The sequence below is a fragment of the Micromys minutus genome (assembly GCF_963924665.1).
Source record: "Micromys minutus genome assembly, chromosome: 13".
In the NCBI taxonomy this organism is placed as follows: Eukaryota; Metazoa; Chordata; class Mammalia; order Rodentia; family Muridae; genus Micromys; species Micromys minutus.
Genome location: NC_137982.1, coordinates 4,805,161 through 4,832,294, shown reverse-complemented (window position 1 = coordinate 4,832,294; position 27,134 = coordinate 4,805,161). Strand labels below are relative to the sequence as shown.

Genomic DNA, 27,134 nt, shown 5'->3' with positions numbered 1-27,134 from the left:
ACACACACACAGATGAAGTAGCTTGGTGTCTGAAGGACATCAGAGAAAGGGAAAGCACCACTGCAGGGCTGCTCATAAGAGCCAGACTTCAAGCACAAGGACAAAGAAAGGTTGAAAATAAATATAATAGGCCCAAAATGCATCTAGAATAAAACTGACACAATTAAAGAAAAAATGGCTAATTTTGCAGTCATAATGAGAAAATTCAACTACTTGTCATAGTACAAGAGACTCAAAACCAAGTGTAAATAAATACAAATCAGAAGCAAACAAACAAACAAAAACATGCAATCCTGTACTTGATGCCTGGGGAATATTGGTAAGTTTTTCTCATGAGTACATTCAAACCAGATTAAAGTATATGAAAGCAAGGTTATTGGGAACTAAGAAGCCAGGAAAGTTGCCATGGGGAGGGAGACAGAGGGAGAAGGGGGGGCATGTTTATGCAGAGACAGGGAGAGGAAGTAGAGGTGGAGAGAGGCAAGTGGAGAGAGGGGACCAAAATGTCTGAATTATCATAGAAAAAAGCCACTTGGGAAGGGGAAGTCCAGTCCTTGGACTAGAAAATTCAGGGTAGAGGGCAGTGTATGACAGGTAAAGACTGAAGGATGCTGGGAAAACCTGGAGGCCAGGTCTACCTTGGTAGGTAAAATATGTCTCTCAGCCCCTTGTTGTGGGTCTGAATCCGAACAATTAAATGTCCTTTTTTCCCCCAAACATCTTTTCTTTTTCATTATATTACCTATTTTGTGTGTGTGTGTGTGTGTGTGTACTCACACAGTTGTACCAAGGTACACATGAGGAGGTTAGAGGACAACTTTAAACAGTTGGTTCTAACCTTTCACTACATGGATTCAGGGATGGAACTCAGGTCTTGAAATTTAGCATTAAGCTATCTCACCGGTCTGCGACCATGTATTCTTTCAAACATTTCCCAGAACACTTCTTCAGACAGACTCTGCTGGACACAAAACAAATCCAGACAAACTTCAAGGAACAGTCAAAGAGGAATGTTGCTTGCTCTCAATAGAATTAGGCTAAAAGTTTATAAATATCATTTAAAAAATAACCAAATTTTGGCTGTTGGTGATAGGCTTATAACAGAATGTCTATATTAAAGAAAAAAATCAGCTGGGCTGTGGTGGCCTAGGCCTTTAATCCCTGCACTAAGGAGGCAAAGGCAGGGGCAGGTGGATCTCTGAGTTTGAAGCCAGCCTGGTCTACAGAGTGAGTTCCAGGACAGCAAGAGCTACACGGAGAAACCTTGTCTTGAAAAACTTAAAAAAAGAAAAAAATTTCAGAGAATATTAGAATATGTTTGCAATGAAGGATGGAGGGGGGTGAATCTGAAAAGCACCATTTCCTTTGATCATTCTTAAGTTGGACTAAAGGAATAAAGTCTCTAAAGGAACCTATAAAAGATCTTCATGAATTTAGAGCTAAAAGATTTTTTAGGACACCATGAAATGAACTGTAGTCACAAAAGAAAAAGCAAGTTACATTTTAGTCAGACATTATACCTTTAAATACTACAGTGTTTTGCCATACAGAAACTGAAACACTCACCAAAACAAACAAACAAACAAACAAATAAACATTCTAGAGATGTGGCCCAACTGGTAAAGTGCTTGCCTACCTCATACAAAGTCTTGAGTTTGATCCCCAGAACCACCAGACCAGGCCTGATGTTGATAGAGAAAAGTATAAGGTTTCTAGGGTTCTGGTCCTTTGCAGACTTGGTGCGTTAGACCCGTGGTGGGGGGTGTCTAGTGGGGCACAATCTGGTCCCTGAATGGAGAGGAAGTCAATGAGGGAAGAAGGAGGCTGCAACCCCACTAGTCACCTCCAAGGGTAAATCTCCTAGGAGACCTCCCACTGGACTCCACCACTTCCCAGTCACCACAAGCTGGAGGCTTAGCATTTTACATGTGGCCTTGGAGTTGAGCACATCTTTAGTTCCAGACAAAGAGGGAAACAGGTTTCTGTGAACTGGAGGCCAGGTCTACATAGTGAGTTCCAGGACATCCAGGGCTACATAGAGAGACCCTGTTTCAAAAACAAAACTAAACAACACAAAACAAACATAGCAAAATAAAGCAAAATAAAATGGAATCCAGGTGAACATATATCCTTGGGGGTTTTCTAGAGTCAGACCACAGCAATGGAGGGGCAGAGAGCATGGTCCTATGGTCCTATGGTCGGCTTGTTGCTTGTGGTGCTGACACAGATCTGGGTAAATTCTATTTCATCAAAATCTCAGCCCACTCTTCCTTCCTTTCCTCTTTTTTTTTTTTTTTTGAAGGCAGGTGAATAGACTCTAAAGAATCTCAGATTATAAAGCCAAGGATGACCTTGATCTTCTTACCTTCATCACCTAGTATTCAGATTACAGGTGTGCACCGCCACACCTGTTTTACTTTTAAATTGCATTTTTATTTATTAGATGTGTTATTTTATGTGTATGGGTGTTTCGCCTGCACGTTCGTCTGTGTGCTACGTATGTGCCTGGAGCTCTTGGAACTCAGCAGAGTGCATTGGATTCTCTAAATCTGGTGTTACACATGGTTGTGAGCCACCAGATGGACGACAGGAACTGAGCCTGGGTCCTCTTCAAGAGCAGCAAGTAATCTTAGCTACGGAGCCACCTCTCCAGCCCCTGTATTTATTTGATTGTTTGGTGAGCAAGGGGAGTATGTGCAGAAGTCAGGAGACAACCTCTACCAGTTGGGGCTGGCCTTCTACCACATGGGTCTCAGGTGGGATTTTGATTGGCCAGCCCTGCCATCTCAGCCGCTCTTCCTTATTTTCTGACACGGGGTCTTTCTGAGACAGAGTTCAGCGTTCACTGGCTGGTCAGCAAGCTGCCGGAGACTACCTGTTTCTTCTCACGCGCAGTGCAAAGGTGACAGGGGAGTTTTGTTTTGTTTTTAACATGCCTAACTTTTACATGGAGGCTGGGGATTTGAACTCAGCTCCTCGTGTTTGTACTGCCTGAGCACTTTGCCCAGTGAGCCAGCTCCGCAGCTCCTCGGTTTATTTAGCCTCACACATCTGCTCCCTCATGGAATTTCCAACAGGATGGATTATGGCTCTGGAAGTCCAGAGGACTTCATCCCCTTTAGTTCTGCACTTTCAGGTTACAACAGCAGTAAATGGTCCCGGACTTGGATGGGCCAGTATTCCTGGAAGCCACGCCCACAGAAAGGGAGCAGCAATCTTTTATCTGCACACGGAAGTGACTGCAGGCCACACCCATGCATCCCATTCCACCTTACTGCATTCCCAGCTCACTTCCCCTTGGCCAAGTCCCCCATACTCCGGAGACTCCCAGCAAAGTGTGACGGAGGGCAGCATGGCTGGAAAGGGACGGGTGTCTTAACCAAATGCAGTTAAAAACAAGCTCCCATGTGAGCACAGTGATACAGGGCCTCCCAAGGCCTTCTGAACACCTCGTGTAATTGAGGGGCTGCGGTGCTTAAATTTCATTAGCTTTACTGTGAATGTGTTTTGGCTAGGCAGCATTTTGAAAATAAAATTTAACTTGGAGACATAAACTCTATCTATGAACAAGCTCTAAAGCCAGGTCTTGTACTTGGTTTCATTTTGATTTGGGATGACAAGCTGACCGGGAAGGAGAATGCCAGTGAGGTTGTTTGTTCCTCTTGGAAGAGAAATCTGTGAACGACTCCATGTTCGGGTCCTGTCAGTCATTGTCACTCAATGATGAGAACCTGATCATGTGAATTAGTGGGCACCGCTGGACCAGATGAGTAGCAAGAATACTAGCTGTGGGACTAGCAGAAGCCTTTCAGGAGGCTGTTGAACTCTAGAGAGCTCAGGCTTGGACTGGGGTCTCTCAGTACAGCAATTTATGCATCTTCCAGGATGTCATGAGCACCTACCGACAGCAGATGGAGGACCTGCCTCTGTGAATGCTCTGTCGCCATCTGATGGCCAAAGATAAACATTACACTTCCTCCAGTACAAGGAGACTCAAGCAGGGGAATATTAAGCACCTACTGTGTGCACCGTAGACTGACCTTGTGCATACAGTGAGTTATACCCCATCTCTATTGAAGCTCAGAAGAAAATATTAACACTCCCTTCACTCCTGGTTCCTCCAAAGGGACACTGCCGACAATATTCAGTGTTCCGCAAAGCCCTGGCTGGGCGGAGTGTTACGCTGCTTTCCTGACGATGCTTTCCCTTGGAATTAGGCTCTGTTATGCAGCCAGCATCCCCTTCCCATTGCCTTGGGTCACCTCAGAGGATAGGACAGCTGACCTTCTCCAAGTCTGTGTGTCAGGGGGAGGACCTGAGGTTTGCCCGCACATGTGAACAGCTAAGGCCCAGAATGTCCTTAGTCCTAGAGCAGTGGATGGAGAGGTGTTAAGGGTGTTGGCCACCAAACCTATCTTCACACTAGTGTGCCCCAGTTCTGAGCCTTGGATAACTCATCTTGTGTGCCAGGGACTGTTGGAAAACTGAATCTGAAGAGGCTGGGTTCACGGAAATGATAAAATGCCATGGGCATGATTTTTTCCTTGATGTTATCTTTGCTAGGTGTAATGGTAGGTGGGACGGGGCCTAGAGATGGAAACCAGCACCTTGAACATGTAAGCACACCCTCCACCGCTGAGTGGCATCCCGTCCTCCGATTCCTTTTCTAGTTGTCCTTGCTACTCAGTGCACATTCTAGGAGGACATGCTTTCTGATTCATCATCCACCCGTCACACAGACTCCAGACATGCAGGAGACCACATTTCCTAAATGCCAAATGTGTGGACCCTGCTTTCAAGAGCTCCCTGATCCCTTTGGCTCCTCTCAGCTCCCAGCCTGCCCTCCCTGGCTCAGATCCCAGGCAGGACCAAGTTTCTCTCAGAAGCTTGGTCTGATACCCTCAGGTTGGTCCCTGTCTTCTCCTCCCCTCCTGCCTTTCTCCTTGGTTCTTGTTCACATATGGACATTCCTCTATGGAATTAAACGGTTCTTTGGTTATGTTCTGATCTAGGGACTGGATTGAATGAGTCAAGAAAGTTGCCTCATTCATTCACTGGCTCACAACATCTTTCCTGAATGTCTACTCTGTGCCTGCCCCTGTGTCCAGGTCTGAGAGGTCTGCAGCAAAGCCATCCTTACCCTTAAGAAGCTGCCAATCCAGTAAAGCAAGGCCAACATTAAGCAAATAAGACTGTGCTCCAGGCTCCCTGATGTGTGCATTTGAGTGCCGTGTGCACCAAGGAAATCAAACTAGGCTTAGGTTATCACGGAGGATTCCCCAGGGAAAAAGTAAAGCCAACACATAAACCTAAAAGATGAAGAGAAGCTGACAGCCAGTGGTGGAGGGAAGAGGGGTCAGGGATCCACTGCAAACAGGTCCAGCATGAGCTCTCTTTCTAAGATCATGTTTATATCATAAGGAGAAGAGATTACAGCTGAAAACCGAGAGCTTCACTAACTGAATGAGAGGTTAACTGAGGCTCCATGTAGTTTAGAAGCAGCTTTGTAGGTTCAGAAACCCAACGCCTCCTCATTCAGAGGCAGGAGCACCATGTTCAGCAAACAAAAACCCACCTACATAATCAGACCCTCACAGAACCAACAAGCGATTAGCCTATGTTGCAAATTTTGCTAAGCAGGCACTGTATGTGTGTCCCAATATGGGATGCGATGTGCATCTAATATTTTACTGTCATCTCTGCAAGATGACAACAAGGGCTTTGAAGCTTTTATAGCAAACTCACAGAGGTGGGATGATGGGAAGTTATCAGTTTGTTAATTTACAATTGCACTCAGCAGTAAATGTGCATGCTACTTACAATCTCCTTTCCGGAAAATTAAACCATCAGATGATGCTTAGAGAACAGGGATAACAAAAATACACATTGCAGGTTTTTCTCAGGATGTGAAAGACTGTGAAGAGGTCTCCTGGCTTCACTACCCAGGGTAGTGGAGTGGCAGAATGTGAATCCTAACTGGAATTGTAGGCCAAGAACTAAACTCCTTTAGTTCGCTTCTCTTTAGCACATATCAGCAGTGTCTGCTGTTAGCTGATAGCTCACTGTGCCCAGGAGGGGCTAGACGGATAGTTCAGCAGTAGAGAGTGCTTGCTGCCCCTTCAGAGGACCTAAGTTCAGTTCTTAGCACCCGTGCTGGGCAGCTTGTAGCCACCTGTAACTCCAGTTATAGAAGATCAGACATATTCCTCTTGTCTTTTCAGATATTCACATGCGCACGCTCCCTCCAGTAAAGAGCCCAAACCTCTTTATACTTCATATCAGTTCGTGCTTTTCCTTTTTAAAATGCCAAATTGTCTAAATTTTGCAGCGGCTTATTCTGCTTTAAAATTTTTAAAGATGAAAAAAATGTGGATATGAGTGTTTTGCCTGTTTGTGAAACCACATGCATGCCCGAAATATGTGTCAGATTTCCTGGAACTGGAGCCATAGATTGTTATGAGCCTCCATGTGGCTACTGGGGACCTATCCTGGTTCCTCTGCAGGAACAGCCAGTACTCTTAACCACAGAGCCAACTCCAGCCCGTACTGTGGCTTTCTAATCCACCTACATCAATGAGATCTTTGTTTGAGACATCACTTTAGAAATCTGGGGTCTCCTAATATTCTCAAATGCAGTTCCCAACGTTCCTACCTTCAGGATGCAACTCCTGCATGAACTAGGCTGCCTGGTCTGAATCCACTTTCGCCTTCCTAATCCACTCCTCCACACAACAGAGGTCTTTAGTGGAAGAAGCATGCCTACCTCCGGCTTTCAATGTCTACTGAGAGAATTCGCCTTCTCCATTGCTGAGACCCTTGAGATCCAGTTCCAAGAGATCAGCCCTCAATATATATACACAGGAGCAAGGCTAAAAGGACTCCGCAGACTGTTTTATTTGTTTGACAGCCGAAAACCATCTCACGGATGGGAGGCGGGCCAGAAGACGCCTTGGGCCCGCCTTCAAGCACTCATTGGACAGGATATCCGGAAGAACCCGGTCGAATCCTGGCTTGTCCAGGTTGGGTCACGTCCTCGTCTCGCCCTTTTGACCAACCCTCTTCATTTAAAAATAAAAAGCCTTCGAGCCTCTGTGGTGTCGTAAAAAAACAGATGCTGTGGCGCTCTGGTTCCTGGAGGCCTTCGAGTCTCCCTGATTTAAGGAGACGCGAAGGGTAAGGAGAACCGGAACCATTCCTTCGCGGAACCATTGAGGTGAGGCCTCGAGGAGCCATTTGAGAGAGGACCGCGGCGGGCCCGGACCGGACTGGTAGGCATGGCGGCGATGGAGCCGGACGCGGACCCGAAGGCCGCCATCCCTGTGGACCTGCGGCGGGAACGGCGACTGGTGTGCGTGGAGTACCCGGGCGTCGTGCATAACGAGGTCAAGATGCTACAGACTCTGGGCGGCGAAGAAGGCGTCTCTCGAGTAAGGAGCTGGGAAACTCCAGGACCGCGGGAAAGGAATCAAGTCTACCGAGTGGGCGGGACTAACCGGCGGGAGAGTGGTTACCTTGGCAACGGTTACCTGTTATGACCAAGGCATTGTTTTTTTTCAGTCTCCAAATGTGAGTAGCACACTTAGCATTTGTCCCAGGACAGTGAGCTGCTCTGACCTTACTGCTCTTGGTAGAAAACCGAAGCACGGGAGGAAAGATTAAGAACTTATGCACCACCTGTAGTTGAAACTAGAAGTGATAGAATTCGCTGACCTTGTATGTGGTAAGCACGTACAAAGTGCTTTAAAAAAAAAAAAAAAAAAAAAAAATGCCACAGTCCTTGCAATCCCCGGGGCAGGAACTGACAACATCTGCGTTTTACAAGTGAACAGGCCACACAACTAGTAGGGGAACTAAAGTTTTGCACTGAGGAATCTTGGAATATTTCTTTAGAAATGATTTTCCTGAACATCTTAGCATAAGTAGATCCTGTCGGTTAATATCTGGCTCCTTCCATTGATAATTACACTCAGATTTCAGTTTGATAAATTTATTACCTGTTCATGTGTTACATTTATTACTTGGCCCTAGGGCTGTAAACTCAGAGCTAGGACCTCTCTTGTTCACCTCTGTACTAATTTCTGTACAAGTTCCCCATTTTAACACAGCAAGTATGTGGTTAAGTCCTAACGAAACTGGGCAGTAGTAACGCACACCTTTAATCCCAGCATTATACAAGCAGAGGCAGGTGGATCTTTGAGTTTGAGGCCAGTCTGGTCTACAGAGTGAATTCCAGGACAGCCTGGGCTAACAGAGAAACCCTGTCTCAAAAAGAAAAAAAAACCAAACACCAAAAAGTACTTCATAATATCCTAGTGAACTAGATACTATTTTTAGTTTCAATTTTCCTGATAAGGGGGCAGGGAAGAAAGGTTAAGCCAGACAGTCTCTACAGGTATGACAGGGAATTGAATTCCAGCACAACTAGAGTCTGAACTGATGCTTCTTTTTTTTTTTTTTTTTTTTTTTTTTTTAAAGGATTTATTTATTTTGTGTCTGAGTGCTTTATCTTCATGTATACCTGCACACCAGAAGAGGGCATCAAATCACATTACAGATGGTTGTGAGTCACCATGTGGTTGCTGGGAATTGAACTCAAGACCTCTGGAAGAGCAGCCAGTGTTCCTAACTGGTGAGCCATCTCTCCAGCCTGCTGCTCCTTTTTTTTTTTTTTTTTTATGAGTGTGGAAAAGAGCTGATGGAGCTGGTAGAGTTTCCATTATTTATGTTAGGACATTGAGAGAATCCTTATTGTCCCTTACCCCAGGTTGTGGAGGGACCACCCTCCACAATTCATACATTCTGCTTGGGTTTCTGGAGTGCTCCTGATGTGCCAGGCCATGTCTGGGCTCATCCCTGCTCTATTAGGTTAGAGCTGTGTGTTTTCTGAGAAGGGGAGTTGAGTCTTAATTTTTAATTGTGTATACAGGTGATTGTGGAAGCCAGAAGAGGGTGTTGGGTCCCTTAGAGCTGCGATTACAGATGGGTGTGCACTATGCCTAGTGTCTGGGTGCTGGGAACTGAACTCCAGTCTTGGGAACTGCAGGGAGTGCTCTTAATTTCTGAGTCATCTCTTCAGCCCCTAGGCTTCTTTTGACCATCATGTTTTCCCTAGCTTGCTACTGAGCCCTTCATGAAGTCCCCTGTCCTGAGTATTAGGAGTCAGGAGTTGAACTTGTGGGCGGTGAGTGGACTGAGCTAGTGTACACTGTTGGTTCACAGAGACACACCACTGACACTGCATATCTTTTACCAAATGTCGGGCAAGCATCTGTTACTGGGAGTTAGGCACCAATGTTTTAATTTAACACTTGTAACAGTATCATGCAGGAGGTGGACACTATTCTTTGGGGTTTTGTTTGTTTCTTTGTTTTTTCTTTAAGAAGGAGGAACTGGGGCCTTAAAGGCTATTGGTAATAATAAACAATGCCTGCCAGAAACTATCAGTTGAGTCCTGGAACAGGTGGGTAGTTTCAGTTTGAAAGTTTCTGTCTATTCAGAACTAAACAGGACAGTAACCCTGCCTGTGGTACGCGCGCATGGTGAGTCCCTTTGTTTCCTGCACTTGATAGGTGATGGCGTTTACTTAATTAGCAGCTTCCTCTCACTGTATAGCCTATTGGAAGGAGGCTCTTAGGCTTCATTCTCCTTACTATTTAAACATGATAAACTTGGGTTTAAAAAGTGAGTCTTGGGCTGGAGGGATGATTCAGTGGATAAGAACACCGACTGCTCTTCCAGAGGTCCTGAGTTCAATTCCCATCAACCACATGGTGGCTCACAACTGTCTGTAATGGGATCTGATGCCCTCTTCTGGTGTGTTTGAGGACAGCACCAGTGTACTCACATACATAAAACAAATAAATATATCTTTAAAAACTGAATTAAAAACACCCATATGCATAAAAATTTTTTTAAAAGAAGAATCCTACTTGGCCCACAAAATGGGGAGCTCACAGAGGCTAAAGGGACAATCAGGGAGTCTGTATGGGTCTGAGTTAGTCCTCCACATACATGTTACGGTTATATAGCTTGGTATTCTTGTGGGACTCCCAACACTGGGAGCAGAGGCTATTGCTGAGTCCTTGCCTGCTTTTGGGACCCATTTCCTCCATGTTCAGTTGATACTCTTGGGAGTTCTATGCTTTTCTGAAGGGAAATGGAGGAATGGATCTTGGGGAGAGGGGAGGTGGGAGGCAGGGGGACTGGGAGGCCAGGAAGGAGGGAAAACAGCAGTCAGGATATACTATATGAGAGAAGACTAAATTAAAAAAAAAAGTTCTGTAGGCATGAAGAGCTGGAAGTAAAGCATGTGCCTCTGGCCCTTCCTGAGTCACTGTCAGCTGGGCATTGTGGGAAGGGGAGCAGAGCTCTGTTGGGTGTTCAGCTGTTCACTGCGTCCCTGTCTCCTTTGGCATTGCTACAGATCTACACTGACCCTACCAAGAGGCTCGAGCTCTACTTCCGGCCTAAGGACCCATACTGCCATCCAGTGTGTGCTAACCGTTTCAGTACCAGCAGCCTGCTGCTCCGGATCCGGAAAAGAACAAGGCATCGGAGAGGTGTCCCAGGAGATGAGGCCCACCCCCAGGTCACGTTTGACTTGGAAATTCTTGGCACCATCTCTACAATTTACAAATTCCAGGGTAACTGACATCTCTAGATGTATCGGGTGATTTCAGGGCTTCATGTGGTGCCACATGGAAAGTGGGCTAGGGTATGCCCATGTCTGAGGCACAGCCATTTCTCGTTGTGTGCATCCTCTTTAGTCAACAGTCCTTTATAGATTGTGGATACACTGCTCTGCAAACTTCTGTTGTCATTCATATGCTCTCTCTCCCCACCCCTTTCTGAAACAGTGTCCTAGTTTGGGCTACTATTGCTGTGATGAAACACATGACCAACTTGGGGAGGAAAGGGTTTATTTCACTCACAGTTTATTGTTTATTCCATATGACAGTTCATCAGAAGCAGTGAGGAACTCAAGCAGGGCAGGAGCTGATACAGAGGCTATGGAGGGATGCTGCTCACTGGCTTGTTCTCATGGCTTTCTCAAACTGCTTTTCTTACAGAAGCCAGGACCACCAGCCCAGGGGTGGTACCACCCACAATGGGCTGGGCCCTCCCTCATCAATCACTAATTAAGAAATGTTATACAGGTCTGTCTGCAGACTGATCTTAGAGAGGCATTTTCTTAATTGAATTCCCTCCTCTCAGATGACTGTAGCTTGTAACAAGTTGACATAAAAGCAGCGAGCACACAGGATTTCTCTGCATAGACCTGATTGCCCTCAAACTCTCCATGTAGGTCAGGCTGGCCGGAGACTCACAGAGGCCTGCCTGCCTCTGCCTCCTGGATGCTAGGATTAAAGACATGTTCCACCGCACCTAGTTTTCTCTCTTTTTATAAGTTTATTTTGTTTTTATATGTGTATATTCTACATGTAAGTGTCTGAAGAAAGGGTCCAATTTCCCGGAGGTGGAATTACACGCAGTTATGAGTCATCTGGTGTGGGAAGTAAACTTTAGATCTTGGAAAATCAGGAAGTGTTCCTAGCTCCTGAATCTTGTCTCCAGCCCTAACCTTAAATACTCTGAAGAGAAGCTAGCAGGCTGGGGAGACGGCTCAGCAGTTAGGAGCACTGGCTGCTCTTCCAGAGGACCAGGGCTCAATTCCCACATAGCACCCATGACTGTCTGTAACTCCAGTTCCAGGGGATCTGACACCCTCACACAGACATACGTTCAGGCAAAACACCAATACATGTGACATAAATAATTAGAGAGAAAAGCCAGGAGTCTATTAGAGTTCTGTGAGAAACCTTCCAGTTTTAAGATAAAGCATTGTGTAGGGCCAGATCAAACTAGTGGTCGGATTTCTAGTCTGAGACAACAGTGTTTTGGAGCCTTCTCTCAAGCTGGCCTTAAACTCTAAGCCCACTGAGCCTGTGCATCAGCCTCACAAGCAGTGCAGCTGCAGCATTTCGACGCTGCCTGCCGCCCCATCAAGTTTCCCCAGCTGACTCGGGTTCTGTGCTACTTTGAACTGGATGCCTAGTGTAGGATTCTCATTCAGAATTGCTCTTCCAGGGAACTGTGGGAAGGAAGCAGGAACACAGGAACTGGGAAGGCAGAGCCAAAGAGCATTCATGTTGGAATTGTAGCTTATAAGCCCTGACTGCCTGCTACCAAACTTTAAGTTAGCATGTACAGCAGCAAGTCTCCCTGTGATGTCTCCACACTGGTGTGTTGTTGTAGTTGTTCTTACCAACGTTTTCACACAAGCGCATAGTTTGCGTGAAACTCAACTCCCCACTCCCCACTCCCCAGGTTCGTGAAACTCAACTCCCCACTCCCCACTCCCCAGGTTCTTTAGGCAGGAATCTCAGTCTCCTTGTCTGTGTACTGGGGCTGCAGAGCCAGCAATTCCATAGGCTCTGGAGAAGACTCACAGATGGTGCATATTAAAGAGTTTCTAGGGGGTACTTAGCAAATGCTCCACATTCCTTAGCGGGTTAAACCTGCTGCCCTAATCTGAAGAGACTAGTGAGAAGACTCCAAAGAGAAAAAAGGAGCAGGAGAGGAGTCTGAGGCCAGCCTTGGTTACAGGAAAAGCATGTCTCAAACATGAAACAAAGGGAGAATAGGACCTGCACCCAGGGTCCCTTGGACTGGGCATTGATACACATTCTCCTGATAGATGAATATTCACCATGAGGATTGTCCTTTCAGATGGAAAGTCCTTCTTAATGTAGCACAGTTGTGTTTCTCTAATCGAGCCAGCACCCTGCTGCTCAGTGTGGCCGTGGCCCAGCAGCCCCTGTAGTGTGGTGGAAATACTGTATTGTAAGCAGAGGTGCACTGTGTTTTATGGATTAGCTCCCTGAGCTTTACCCTGCAGTTTCATGACTCCCCCCTCCCCACGTCTCCCCCAAGCCATTCTTACTGCATTAATTTGCACAGCCATCAGAGGGCGCTGCACAGCTCATTCGGCTTCTCCCTGAAAGGGTTTGGGTGTCAGCATAGCAGTGCCAGAGCCTGAGGGAGAGTCTGCCATCTGCTCTCTTGTCTTTCCAGGAATGTCTGACTTCCAGTACTTGGCAGTGCACACAGAAGCTGATGGCAGCCATGTGTCCATGTATGACAGAGTGCTCATGCGCAAGCCTGAGAAGGAGGAGTTCTTCCATCAGGAGCTGCCCCTCTACATCCCCCCACCCATCTTCTCCAGGCTGGACACCCCTGTGGACTATTTCTATCGTCCTGAGACACAGCACCGGTAGGTAGCCCCCAGCCTCATCCAGGCCCCAGGGCAGCAGAAGGCCTGGGGCTGAAGCATCAGGATTACATTCAGAAGGGGAGTGTCGTAAGCAGCGGCCTGGTGATCACACACTAGCTTCATTCTCAACATGCAGTGAAGTAGTGGGACTCAGAGCACCTGATAGAAATGGTCTCTGGTTTTACTCCCTGGTCATGACTGACAAGCCTCTCTTTGGACCTTGTAGTCACCAGTAATAGCACTACCTATGAAATGCTATATGTGAGCATTCCACACCAACCCAGGCTTTTTTGTCTCCTCTGTCCTCCTTATGGCCTCCTGGTTCCTGTCCTAGCAGAGTTCATAGCTAGCCCTGTAACACAGCCTTCTACCCTCTCCCTGCAGAACCTTAGCATGTTTGTCCCCCCCACCCCCCCCCACCCCCCGCTACCTCCCTGTCTGCGCACATGGCTGGGGGTAGCTGCCAGCACTTATCTATTTTCTGGGCCCTCCCTTCGGGCTGACGATGGTTGTGCCTGAATCCTGCTCACTGAGTATGGGCTGTGTTCTGAGGATAGGCCGAGGGTATCTCAGAGTCAGCGGGTATCTCTTACACAAAGTGTTGTAAAGTCCTAAATAAGACCACATGCAATTCAGTGAGATGAGTAATTTTACACAATCTGGACAGAATGGGGCTGTTGGAAAGGGAGATCCCAGGCATTGTCAAATGTGGGTTTTTTTTCTGGAGGCATCTGCACATTGGCATAGAGGAAGAAGAGTTCCTTTGTATAAGAGCCAGGACTGACTAATGTAGAAGAAATTAATTTGAGCATTCTCAATGTGGAATTAATAACGCTTACAGCCGTGGTGAAATATGGAGCCTGCATTTGGTCTTGCCTCCCGGCAATGTGCCAGTTCTCTGTCATCCCCATTTACAAAGGATGTGGATGAGACTTGGAGTCTCCAGGCCACATGGGAAGCTTGGAGCCTGGCCTTGCCCAGTCCTTGGGCCTTGCTTGGTCCTTTGGCTCACATGGTTCTTACTATTATGCTTGTGATGTTTAGAGAAAAGGTCTGTCTCTGTAGCCCAGGCTGGCCCAGAGCATATTGCAGCATGCAGGCCTGCTTCAGACTCTCTAGCCTTATCCTCCCAGTGCTGGGTAATAGGTTAAAGTCACCATGCCTGTTACCTTTTTAAAATGACATACACAAAGACAGCCTTTCTTGTTATGTTATATACTTCCCAGGGCACTGCTTTGGCTGGCTTTGTTCTCTCCTCTAACCCTGGGCCAAGTGCTGCTAATAGCTGAGGCCCAGTGGAGGTATCCTTGGGAAGCAGGTCAGCACATAGATAAGCCAGAAAATGAAAGCAGCTTTAGAGCCAGTCTGTGGTCTGCCTCCAGTGTTCCTTAAGGAGACTGTTGGCTGTGGGCAGTCTCCTTAAAGGCTTCCTGAGCCCCAGCCACCCTCACAATGTCTTTAATGTGCTCATCCATTTGCTCACAGCCTGTCCTGCTTTCCAGCCTCCAACCCACAACAAAGCTTCCCTGCCATGTAATCTGTTGACACCAAGTGTTGGTACAATTCCTCCTGCCATGTAATCTGTTGACACCAAGTGTTAGTACACTTCCTCCTTATCCTTCTAATCCTTGTCAAAAGGTTCCACCCTCTGAACAAGCAATCACATTTATGTGGGGCTTATTTTAATTCAGGGTTAAGATCCCTAGGCTGTGGCAGCAGGCTTAGGTCTCATCCCAAAAGTTGTATTGTTCCTGCTTTAAAAAACTGCTGTGAGGAAGATTTGATGGTGTATGCCTTTAATCTTAACATACGGGAGGCAGATCTCTGTGAGTTTGAAGCCACCTTGGTCTTCAAACGGAGTTCCAGGACAGCCAGGACTGATACACAGAGAAAACCCTGCCTTGAAACAGAGTAATCCCAAATGAACTGGAGGTGCAGTAGTGGATACCCATGTTCCAGTTACTGAGGAAGCTGAAGCAGGACACTCATTTCAGCCCAGGGGTTGGGACTAACCTGAGCAAAAGTTTATCTCAAATAAGTCAAACTGCTGGGACTGTAGATTCACACACTGGTAAACTGGTAATCCCAGCACGCACAAAGTTGAGGGTCATGAGTTTGAAGGCCACCCTGAGCTGACTTAAACAAAAGCTGAGAGTGGTGGTGGTGTAACCCCACCACTTCGGAGGCAGAGCCAGGCAGAGCTCATGAGTGTGAGGCCAGCCTGGTCTACAGAGTGAGTTCTAAGACAGCCAGGGCTGCACAGAGAAAACCTGCCTCAAAAAAAGGGAAGAGGCTTCAGCGCCTTCCGTGGTGCTCTTTGATGCCATGTTTCTGGGCTGTTTGGTCTGTCCCTTTCCTGTCTGCTGCTGGTTGTTCTCATTACGAAAATAAGTTGTGCTTGTTAAGAAGAAGCAAGTGTTATGCAAAGAATCAACCACAGAAGCATGCGTGCCGCTGCCTCCCTGCAAACCCTTTGCAGGAGGAGGACCGGTCACTGCGTATGCAGTGAGCCTGGCCAGAGAGCGCGAAGCCTGCACTTGGTATGATTGCTGTATTCTTACTTTTTTTCTATTGCATTTATTTATCTAATTAGTGGTGTGTGCCTGTGTCTTTGTGTGTATCATGTTTGCACCACTATGCCTGGCTGCCTCGCTGCTTTTTCAAAGTAAAACTTCTGATGTGCTTTTATCCTCTCACAAAGTAACTGACACATGTAGTTGGAAGAACATTACGTAGAAGACAGAAAAGCCCCTGGGCTGTGTGCTGCACAGAGGGGCTGGTGGGCAACCGTCCACACTTCTGTAGGTCATGGCTTGGGGCCAGCTGTCTTTGGGCCCATGGATATGACCCTTTTTCTTCCTTATGTAATTGGGCAGATTCCCAGCACACAGAAAGAACCTGTCTTTCTTCCCAGGCACTGTTGATTTTGGGGGCATGGCTGGCCAGCCTGGGGGAGGAGAACCTGGCTGTCTACCCTCTGGGGTTGGATGTCCTACAGGCTGGGGTTGCAGAGGAGAGGCTGTTAGGATGTTGAGCCCCTTCTGTTCCTACCAACAATTCTTCACAGATTTAGGGTCACTGTGGTCACTCTTCCCTTACGCTCCTCTCTGAAACGAAGACCAGCCACCTACTTTCCTTCTTGAGGGTGTTGGGGGCTGAGGGAGAAAGTCTTTAAAGCAGGGTAGGCTGTCCCTACCTGGGATGGCTCCTGAAAGGCATATTTGGAAGAAAAGCACAGACTTGACCCCTTGTTTCATATTTTGTTTGCCAATGTGAAACCACTTGTTTGTTTTTTGAGTTTACAGTTGATATGTATTCATAGAGAAAAGTAGGATAAAAAGGGTAATGGGGCTAAGAGGTGGTTCAGTGGTTAGGGGCATTTGTTGCTCTTCCAGAGGTCCAGAATTTGGTTCCCAGCATTCATATCAGGTGGCTCACAACTTCTGGCCTCCTCAAAATCCACACACGGGCTGGAGAGATGGCTCAGCGACTAAGAGCACTGACTGCTCTTCTAGAGGTCCTGAGTTCAAATCCCAGCAACCACATGGTGGCTCACAACCATCTGTAATGAGCCCTCTTCTGGTGTGTCTGAAGATAGCAACAGTGTACTCACATACATACATCTTTTTTTTAAAAAAGACCACACACGTTGCGTGAACATATACAGACACATCCACATAAAAAGGGAATGATTGTGTGGATAGGATTGTGGCATCCTGGACACACAGTAAAATGTACTTGTGGTACTGTGGGGTAGGGCTGGTGTGGGGAAAACACAGGCCTATGCAAGGCAGTAACTGCTGAAGCTGAGGATGTGTGTGGGGGTTCTTGATGCTACTGTCTCTGGATCGCTGTTTCTCGCAACTATCCTTAAAGAGTTAGGGAGTTGCTGTAGGTGCTTCAGGAACTCTCCGCCTGGGCAGGTTCTGACTGGTACATGTACAGAATTTGTGCCTGTGTTTTAAAACTGCTTCTTTTAGCTGGGCATGTTGGTGCATGCCTTTGATCCCATCACTCAGGAGGCAGAGGCAAGCAGACCTCTTGAGTTTTAGGCCAGCCTGGTCTCCAAAGTGAGTTCCAGGGCAGCCAGGGTTACACCAAGAAACCCTCTCTCTAAACAACAACAACCCTGTTTTTTAAGGTTCATGGCAAACTGAGGAGAAGGTATAGATCTCTGCCCCTGTGTATGAGAAACACTGGTCACCCACCAGTAAAACGGTGCAGTTTACTCAGGTCCTTCTTGGGTTGGATGCTGTGGGGTGGACAGATAGGACCATGGCTTAACCTCTGGACTTTGGTGACATCATCATCTGTGCTGCCCAGATGCTTCTGAGCCAAGTGGAAGACCATTTGGCTTAGGTAGCTGCAGCCAGGCTTCTTGGGGCTAAGGCCTAGCTCCTAGCAGATGCTTTTTGGACATATTTCCTAATTTGGGTAGCTAAGGTACTCAGAATCTCTTCCTTGAAGGACCATCTTGAGAGTTAAGTGAGTCGTGTAAGTGGGCAGAGTCCACGACCCTGTCCATGTGCAGCTGATGGGCATTTGGATGGTGTGCTGCTCTGCACTGGCCGGGTGGTGGTGTGGTGCTAGATTTGGATGTTGTGTGGCTCTGTACTAGCTGGGTGGTGTTGTGGGGGGGCTAGATGAAGTTGCAGTTAAGAGGCCACCAGCCTTTTGATAGTTCCCTTTTCCATACCCCAGCTCTGAGATATAGGAGCCTTGCCCTCCTTCAGAGCTACTGGCCCCAGAGTTTCCCTGAGCCACTACAGGCTGTTACAGCCCCGTCTCACCCATGATGGAAACCTAAGGGCATGTGCTTTTCCCATAGGTAGTATTGGGATTTCCCTCCACTGAATCCAGAGACAGGGTATGGTCTACTGGTGAGGCCTGCTGGATTTATGCCTGCCTGGTCAGGCCTGTGCCTCAGATGGTAATCTAATCGTCTGTCTGTCCACAGAGAAGGCTATCACAATCCCTCTATCTCAGGGGAGAACCTGATTGGACTGAGTAGAGCCCGGCGTCCCCACAATGCCATTTTTGTCAACTTTGAGGACACTGAGGTACCTGAACAGCCTTTGGAGGCTGCAGTGCAGACATGGAAGAAGGCCTGCACCAACCCCATAGATCAGAAGGTGGAGGAGGAGCTGAGAAAGGTAACTCGTGCCCCACCTAGCCTGCTGGGCTACCCTACTGCATCACAGTGGCTGGCTCCGCTTTTGCTAGCACTGGCTGGTTTGCACAGGAATTTTGACCTCTAGCTGTTACATGTAAAAGATATGTCCAAAGCTGGGCTTGGTGACCCAGCCTATTACCCCAGGAGCAGGGTTAGTTGACTGGCAGAGTGAAATTGGGGCTAGCCTTGATATCTAGACAAAGTAATATTTAAAAAAAAATCAAAAGAGGGCTGGGAAGGCACTGCTGGGTCAAGTGCTGACTGGAAGTGCAAGGCTGAGTTCTCAGGACCTCAAGTCCTGCATTTACTAAGTTGAAAATGGTCCCTAGAGTTTTTAAAAAGTCCCTTTGGGGTGCCAGAGTCAGGTCATTGCTGAGATGTGGCTTGAATGTGGAGCTAGGTCTAATAGCCTGTGAGGAGCTATTGTAATAAACCCACAGAAACTGGCCACATGCCAGGCTATGGTGCCTTCACCCTGGGTGTAGCTGGAAACACGCCACAGGACACTGCACTTCCTCTGGCTTCCTGTGTTCTATGGCAGTGGCTGGATCTCTGCTGGGTCCACTGTCCTAAACAGTGGGTTCGTATGGAACTTTCTATGTTGAAGATGAAGTACACCCTGTTCTAGGACGGTGTCCTGCAGAAACTGCAGCCCTTACTGAACTTCAGTAGTCACCTGAGGCTTTCCCTGTGGCTCACCTTTGTTCTGACTCACAGTGCCTTGTATAGCCCTCCCCAGGACCAGGCTATACCCTCACCCCCTTCAAGTCCCACCTCCAGCACTTGCCTTCCAGGTTAGGAATATTGGGGATCTGGGGTTTCAGCATGTGCTTGCTCAGCCCTGGTGCTCCGTTTTATTGTAAACCATGTAAGGTTAGAGACTGTATGGTCACTTCAGGACCCCCACACTGCACAGTTTTCTTGCATAGCCAAGATGTATAAATTCATGCCTCTAAGGGATTTGGGTAGGGAGGAAGGGGTTACGAGTGACTGGTTGGTGTTGTGGGTTCCAGACACACAGGGACAGCTGATGTGAGAAGCCAGTAGTTGTTGGCGTTCATCTTAGACTCTGTCCTTGACTTTCCCCAGCTCTTTGACATCCGTCCTGTCTGGTCACGAAATGCTGTCAAGTCTAACGTCAGTGTCCATCCCGACAAGCTTAAGATCTTACTTCCATATATGGCTTACTACATGGTAAGTCTGCTCTCACCCCATCTTAGCTCCCACCAGTGTGGTCCATGATCCCTGACATATGAGAGCCATGGCAACAGAAGGCATGTACTTCCCAGCATCCCTGTCACCTGGCATCTTGAGACAACTTGTTAAAACTATTTATAGAGCTAAGAAGATGGCTCAGTGGCTAAAGTGCTTGTTGCACTGGCTTGAGGACCCCCAGCACTCGTGTGGTCGCATGTGCCTGTAACCCCAACACTGAGTCAGTAGAGTTGGGCAGGTCCTGGGAAATTGTAAAAATAAGTTGAAAAGTGAAAGAGACAACTAACCACACTCTGGTACTTCACACACATCCCCTACACACACATCACACAGCCATACACACAGAAATGTATGCCCACACATGTGCACACACACACACCAAGGCCTATTTACATAAACACAAAAAAGAACCAGAGAGATTTCAAAGCCCCTGTGTCCATCACAACCTTCTAATCTGGCTGTGTAAGGATGACTCTAAAGGAAGAAGCATTGCCTAAGTCTTAGGTAAGCCTTCTCTGCATGGTGCAGTAAGAAATTCCTGAGGGCCTGGCTCTGGGTGAGGCTACATATCACTGCCTTCATTCCTCCTGGAGGTGACAGTAAGAGTCTATTCTTATTTCTGAGGGAAAACTGGGCTCAGTGTTCAATGTCATGTCTTGGTTCTGCAGCCAACAAGTGTCAGAGCTACCTGAGGCCCAGGCCCCTTAGTGACAGCACCTCTCACCTCAACTCCCCATGCTATGTGGGGCTTAGTGGAAGAAGTCCAATTTCAGTTTCTCCCAGGAGAGGATGGATGTGGGGCGGCGTAGTTCAGAGCTTCCTACAATGGAGGGCATCCTACATGCCAAGGGAAGACAGCAAACAACGTGACCTTAGAGGTTGATGATGGGCAGAGGCACTGTTGGGCTCCAGCATGGAATGCCATCATCTCTCACTGAACATGACTTTTCAGTCTCACTGTAGTGCTTTTTGTGGAAAAAACAGTTGTCACACTAAGCCTTGGATACCAGAAACAGTGGTAGAAACTCCTGGTCTCACTTTATCCTCACAGATCCCATCAGAGGGTGGGGTCTAGGGCCAAGCTTTGAGAGCTCAGGGGGTCCTGCTGCCTCGTTGTAGGCCTTGTCCCCACCTGCATACTAGAGGACCCTCACACTCAGTATCTCTTTGGTCTCCAGATAACAGGCCCATGGAGAAGCTTGTGGATTCGATTTGGCTATGACCCTCGAAAAAACCCAGAGGCCAAGATTTATCAAGTCCTTGACTTTCGAATTCGTTGTGGAATGAAATACGGTAAAAATAAGTTTACTTTCTGTCCTTGTCTCTGTCCATCATTTCTAGCACTGTCCTTACCCCTCCCCCCCAAAAAAAAGGACTTATGTGTATGTATCTGTGTGTTTGAATAGCAGCACATGTGTGTGCAGGAGTGTACTCCTGTGCATACCCTTGAGAGCCAGACACAGGGTCAGGTGTCCTGGGTCACTTTCCACCTAGTCCTTCAAGGCAGATGCTTTTTTGAGCCTGGGGCTCACATTTTCTCAGTTGGCTAGAAGCCAGAATGCCCCAGTAATCCTGTCCCTGTCGCACACACCCAGAGCCTGGATTGGTAAGTATGCATGCAGCGTGTCCATCTTGCTGTGGTGATGCTGGAATCCCACCTCTCCAGCCATTTCTAGCACTCTCTTCTATTCTGGAGCTGAATAGGGATGGCTCAGCAGTTAAGAGTTCATCTGTTTACAGAGGACTGTGTTTTTATTCCCACCACCCATGTCAGATAACTCACAAGTGTCTGTAACTACACAGTTCCAGAGATACAGTGCCTCTAGTCTCCATAGGCACCTGCATTTACATATACATACACATATACTATATATATAATAAAACATATATATAGTATGTGTGTTTGTTTATTTATTTATTTTTAAAGAACCAATGTCTAGCCAGACATAGCACATACCTTTAGTCCCAACATTCACAAGACAGAAGCAGTCAGATCTCTGTGAGTTCAAGGCCAGCAGTCTTCATAGTGAATTCCAAGGCAATCAAGGCTATATCATGAAAACTCCAAAAATTAAGTCCATTCCTATGGAGAGACTAGGCTAGAAACATTTCTGTATCCCTCCCTAGCTCCTCCCACCACTGAGAGTCTATGGAACAATGTGAAGGAACTTGGAAATGGAAGCGCTGGCTCTTTGCTGGCTGTGCTGTGGCCCTCTAGTTATAAGTAATGACTGTGACATGGGTCTTACTTCAGTATTTAAGCCCAGGATGCCAGGGAACCACATAAGGATTCCAGCATGTATCCTAGGTATGCTGGTACCCATCCTTTCTGTGGGTGGCATATGGAGCTAGCCACCACCTACTTCCTTCTGACACTTGGCTCTTGCATGTAGGTTATGGCTCCAGGGACATGCCTGTCAAAGCGAAGCGCAGCACATACAACTACAGCCTCCCCATCACAGTCAAGAAGACATGTAAGTGGCTGAATGGTCATCATCAGGACATGCAAGGGAGGTGGGCACTGGACTACAAGATGGGAGGGTCTGCTGGCCATTATTACAGTCAGATGCAAAAGGTCAAGTGGGTGCTAGGACTCACTGTACCAAAACACTGTCTTGCTTCCACATAGCCAACCAGCCTGTCACCATGCATGACCTGAAGCAGGGCCTGGGCCCATCAGGAACTGATGGTCCCCGGAAATTGACCTACAATAAGTACAAGCTCAAGGTGAGTGCCCTTCGGCTCCAGTGGAAGGTTGGGTGGGGGCAGGAACGGGCAATTCTGAGTGGCCCTGGGAAGGGTCTTTGACTCAGTTCTTTTCCTACCCAGTGCCTTTGCATTACCCCTCAGGTCCCTCCAGAAACAAAGTGAGAATTTGGGGTGCCATCTACCCAAGGTCATGAGGACCTAGGGCCGTCTAGGCAGAGAGGTGGTGACAGGTCCTAGAGAGGGAAATTTGACCACAGCAGATGTGTGCAGCTACCCCTGCGGAGCCTGGCTCCCTGAGGCCTATAACTGCTGCTGGGATGTGGGGGTCAGACAGAGACATGAGCACAGGCCAAGCCAGAACATCTGGGAATCAGCTGTGTGGTGAAATGCATTATGGGATGCACACAGCCCTCCAGGGCTCATGCTTTCATCAGCACCACCCAGCAGTAGCTAGCACACTCCACACTTTTCATGACTGTTCCACCGTCCTGGGAGAGGCCAAGCTAGTGTGTCTCTACCCTGGAGTCCCTGCTTAAGTATCTGTATCAGAAAATTTAAGTTGAACAGAGACAGGTGACATGAGGGAGACAGCTGTCTCTAGTTCCATAATGCCTTGGCCATCAGTGTCTGGGGGCCTGGTCCTTGGCTCTGGGGCTATATTCCAAGTGGAAAGGGGGACAGTGATATTCATCAAACCCTGCCTTCCTCCCCTAACAGCAGTCGAGGGAGCATGCAGGGTCTGTAGAGTGAGTAGAAACAGCCATTGAGGAGCACTGCGGCTCCTTTTGGAAGGTGCAGAAGGCACAGCCCAGCATGGCTCCCATGCTGTAAGCTGAGGAGGGCCTGACTACCTCCACCCTCCCAGAACCTCCTGGGGAGTAAGAGCCTCCTCTCCTCATCTGCTGGCCAACCCTTTAGACTTTCATGAATGCCACAGCATGGGTGTCCCCAGCATTATTAGACCTGGGGTCCTCTGCAGCCATTCCATCTCTTCCCTATTTTCCTCAGGATTCAGTCTACATCTTCCGGGAAGGGGCTCTGCCACCCTATCGACAGATGTTCTACCAGCTGTGCGATTTGAATGTGGAAGAGTATGTATGAGGGTCTGTGCCTAGGGATGGCCCCTGGATTCTGGGCTGGAACTCTCTCTTCCTGTAGCTGGGCTCTTAAGACTTGCCCATTGGGAGTTGGGTACAGCCCTGCCGTATGTGGTGGGCTGTAAGGCTCCTGACAACTACAGGCTTGCACTGTGCCCTGTAGAAAACAGCCCTGCTTGCTAGTAGCAGTCTTTTCTTACAGGTGGGGTTCCTGATCCTGGGCACCATCAGCCTGTTTGTTCTCAACCACAGCTAAAAAACACCAAGAGTAGCCAACAGAACTGAAGGGGACAAGGCCAAACAAGGCAGCTTGTGGGACCCAGGGGAAGCCTGACTGTTAGCAAGAGAGCATCTCTGGGAATACATCCAGTGTTGTGCAGGGTTTTTTTGTGGGGAGGGGGGACACTTTTCAGAGACTGCAAAAGTTAGGGAACCCAGCTGGGACCATTTGTCCCTGCAAGCTCTCCATTACCCACTCCCTCTGAGACATCTGTCTGAGCATTGTTTCCCACGTAGAGACTCCCACTGGCATCCTGTTTGCCAAACCTCCTGCCCATAGACCTGCATTAGAACTAACCCATGAGCCCTATACAAGGAGTCACACGCTGGGGTTCTGTATAAGCTCCCCACCAAGCCCTGTCCTTGGACTCTATCCCTGCAGCTTCCTCTGCCCACAGGTTACAGAAAATTGTTCACCGCAATGATGGGACAGAGAGTGTGTGCACGGAGAAGGATGGGTGGTGCCTCCCCAAGACCACAGACCACCTGAGGGACACCATGTCACTCATGATTCTACAGACCATCCGCTCTGAGAGGCCTGGTGAGAGCCACTTGCAGGGAAGCCTTAGACCTGTTCAAAACAGGTCTGACAAAAGCTGACAAAAGGCTCTAGAGACCTTCATAGTATGCACAGTGGAAGGAAGAGGTGCAGTACAGGAAGGACAGCTCTGCCCATCCCCTCCCATGGGGCTGTGTGGCCCATGGCTTTGCACTGCAGCCCCCAGCTCCTTTCTCAAAACAAAGCCTGAGCGAGCCCCTTGGGCACTAGAAAGTGAGGTATTTGCAAGGTAGGGGTCTACCTGAGAACCTGAAGAGCAATGATAAGCTCTTGGGAAGGACTCCTTCCAAGCTGGGTAGCAGGCATCTGAGTAGAGCAGGCTTCCTGGCTGTGTTTGGGATGTAGGCTTCACCTCTTGGGAGCCCAGCCAAGACTTTGAAGCTTTTTTAGGAATAATGGTGTATGCCCTCTCTAGGTGCATTGGGCCCCAGGCTGCTCATGGTTCTCCCCAGAAAACATATCCAAACATGCCTTACTTCCTTCATCCCACCCTCCTGGTCCCCACCCTCATGCTCTGTGTGGTGGCTTCTTCATTGCTTGAGCCAGATACCTGTCACAGTGAGTGGTCTCTAAGGCCACCGAGAAGTCTGCGTTGGAACACAGCCTTCTTTCCTTCTTGTGCAGCTCTCTTCTCCAACACAGGTAAGGCTGATCGTGGGAAAGAGCAGCTGATGTTTGAATCTGGAGAGGAAGAGGAAGAGGAAGAAGAGGAGGATTTCAAGCCCTCAGATGGGAGCGAGAATGAGATGGAGACAGAAATTCTGGATTACGTGTGAGGAAGCTCCTAGGTAGCCAGGTGAGACCAGCACTGTCCTCACAAAGCCAGAACAAGGTCCCAATAGTGAGGATGGCCCTAGAAGCTCCTCTAAAGAGAGCTGGGGTCCTAACAAGAGGCCCTGGCTCTGGCTATGTCCTGCTACTTTGTGCTGTCTTCTGTCCTGGGCAGAGGACAACCACACTGCCATGCAGATGACCCAAGGCTACGATTAGTGAAAGCCAGAGATAGATATGGTAAACCTAGGGCACCCTTCCTGGCAGGGGTCATGTGAATCTAGTGACAAGGGCCTGAGGAGCCTGGCTGGCCAGGCCGCCCTTTGGTTTGGACACCATCTGTCAGGGGTAGCCTTGGTACAAGCCAAGCCCAGCCCTAATTGTCCTGTTAATATTCCTGGCTGTCTCAACATGGGGGCTGTGGGGGGGGGGTAAAGTTGAGAGTTTCCTCTTGCCTGCGGCTCTAGCACCTCATTTGTTCCTTCCCTCCTTCAGGACATGCTGGTATGCCATGACGGGACAGTTGGGGCAGGCCTGTGGGACGAGGACACTAGGCAACCCCAGGCTGTGCTCAGCCTGACTTCACCAAGTGGATGAGCTCCTCAGCCCCCTCCTGCTGTGCAGCCAGAGACCCAGTCCCTGCCAAGCAGGTCTCCACGGAAGGCCCCTGTGTGTAACCTCCCTGAGGGTGCTGAGCCAGAGATGGGCTATTGCCTTGTTTCTCTGTGTGGCCTCTGCCTTGAACAGCCTGGCACACTCAGTCAAGTCACAGCCATTCACAGCTAAATGCCTCAAGCCAGCCCATCCTCCTGACAAGATTGATGACCCGTTGTTTGATTTGGCCCAAGTGGGCACTCCTGGGAACTTACCAGCCTCACAGGGAATCAGCCAGCCAGACACCATGTCCCCTGCTTCCTGCTGCTTCAAAGAATGCTCAGCCCAGAGGCAGGAAGTAGCTTTTTCCCAAAGGCTAGCCAGCCTTGCCTGTCCCCATAGGACTTCTTTCATAGTGGTGGCCAGGGAGCTTCAGCAGGGAGCTTTCCCACTTCTAGGGCTGCCCATCCTGGTCCTTGGGGAGGAGACCTAGGTTCTGATCCCATCTGTCCAGAAATGCTTTGACTCTGGATCTGAGGAGGGTACTGAGTGAGGGACCTTATGCCCTCTGGAGGCCTCGCCTACACAGAGCCCAGGGAAATGGCCATCTTGCCTTAGGTTGGCCAGACTAAAAAGACTTCCTGAAATCTAGCCATACTTGGCAAAGTATTGTAAGTCTCCTGAATTCCCATGTAAATAAAAGTGCTTTTAATACAAAAAATATAAAACCCCCTCAGAAGTAAGCACTGGTGTTTGATGTCCTGGTTACCGGCACCTGACTTCATATTCCTGAGTCTTGTGTATTGCACCCTGTATTGGTTTGTTTTCTTTTGTGCCTTGCTGGGTGTGTTTGAGAAAAGGCCACACTTGTCACAACAGAACTACAGTACTTCATGGCACTTGCTAGCCAAGATTCTCAAGTAGGAGAAGGATTAGGATTTACTGTAAGCAGTTGGCTCACAGGAAAGGAACAGGTCTGTAGCCTTCAGGGCATGCAGTGAAGAGCTGCAGTCAAATGCAGCCTGCTGGCTCCGTAATCTCACCCCACTCTGCTGCTCACCTTGTCTCAGCCTGCAACAGACTGCATGAAGCACCCCAGCTGGGCGCCTAAGCATCTTGTCAGCACCCTCTGACGTAAACAGCATTTCATCAAAAATCAGCCTCAGAAACATCCGAGGTACTTGACCAAATGTTTTAAAGGTTGTTGTTGGGTGGCTTTTTGTTTGTTTCTTTTGAGACAGGCTCTCTCTATGTGTCTGTCCTGGAACTCACTGTGTGGACCAGGCTAATGTTGAACTCATAAGGATCCTCCTGCCTTTGCCTCCTGAGTGCTGGGATTGACGATGTTTACCACCAGGTCCACTTTGACCAAATAACGGTACCATATTAGTCATGTTAATATATGAAATTGATCACCATCCTTAACACCATTTCCAGTTATTTCTAGTCCTTTCCAGTGCTCCC

General features: G+C 48.2%; 1 protein-coding gene across 2 annotated transcripts; it reads left to right on the top strand.

Moving 5' to 3' along the window:
• The first annotated feature begins 7,020 nt into the window (after positions 1-7,020).
• GTF3C5 (general transcription factor IIIC subunit 5) lies at positions 7,021-26,396 on the top strand. Of its 2 annotated transcripts, none has more exons than XM_080928062.1 (12): positions 7,021-7,427; positions 10,424-10,643; positions 13,075-13,273; positions 18,231-18,426; positions 19,536-19,640; positions 20,840-20,954; positions 22,055-22,135; positions 22,291-22,388; positions 23,379-23,461; positions 24,145-24,287; positions 24,948-25,101; positions 25,572-26,396. In XM_080928062.1, the coding sequence occupies exons 1-11, from the start codon at positions 7,275-7,277 to the stop codon at positions 25,079-25,081; spliced, it is 1,527 nt and encodes a 508-aa protein (XP_080784188.1). In that variant the 5' UTR covers positions 7,021-7,274; the 3' UTR covers positions 25,082-25,101; positions 25,572-26,396. The 2 variants fall into 2 exon arrangements, with proteins under 2 accessions (XP_080784188.1, XP_080784187.1); XM_080928061.1 differs by having other exon boundaries at positions 24,930-25,101.
• Positions 26,397-27,134: the final 738 nt, after the last annotated feature.

Coding starts and splice junctions, on each gene's coding strand:
- GTF3C5 (XM_080928061.1), top strand. CDS start 7,275: ATGGCGGCGATGGAGCCGGACGCGGACCCGAAGGCCGCCATCCCTGTG. Junction 7,428..10,423: donor GCGAAGAAGGCGTCTCTCGA/GTAAGGAGCTGG, acceptor GCATTGCTACAG/ATCTACACTGACCCTACCAA. Junction 13,274..18,230: donor CGTCCTGAGACACAGCACCG/GTAGGTAGCCCC, acceptor GTCTGTCCACAG/AGAAGGCTATCACAATCCCT.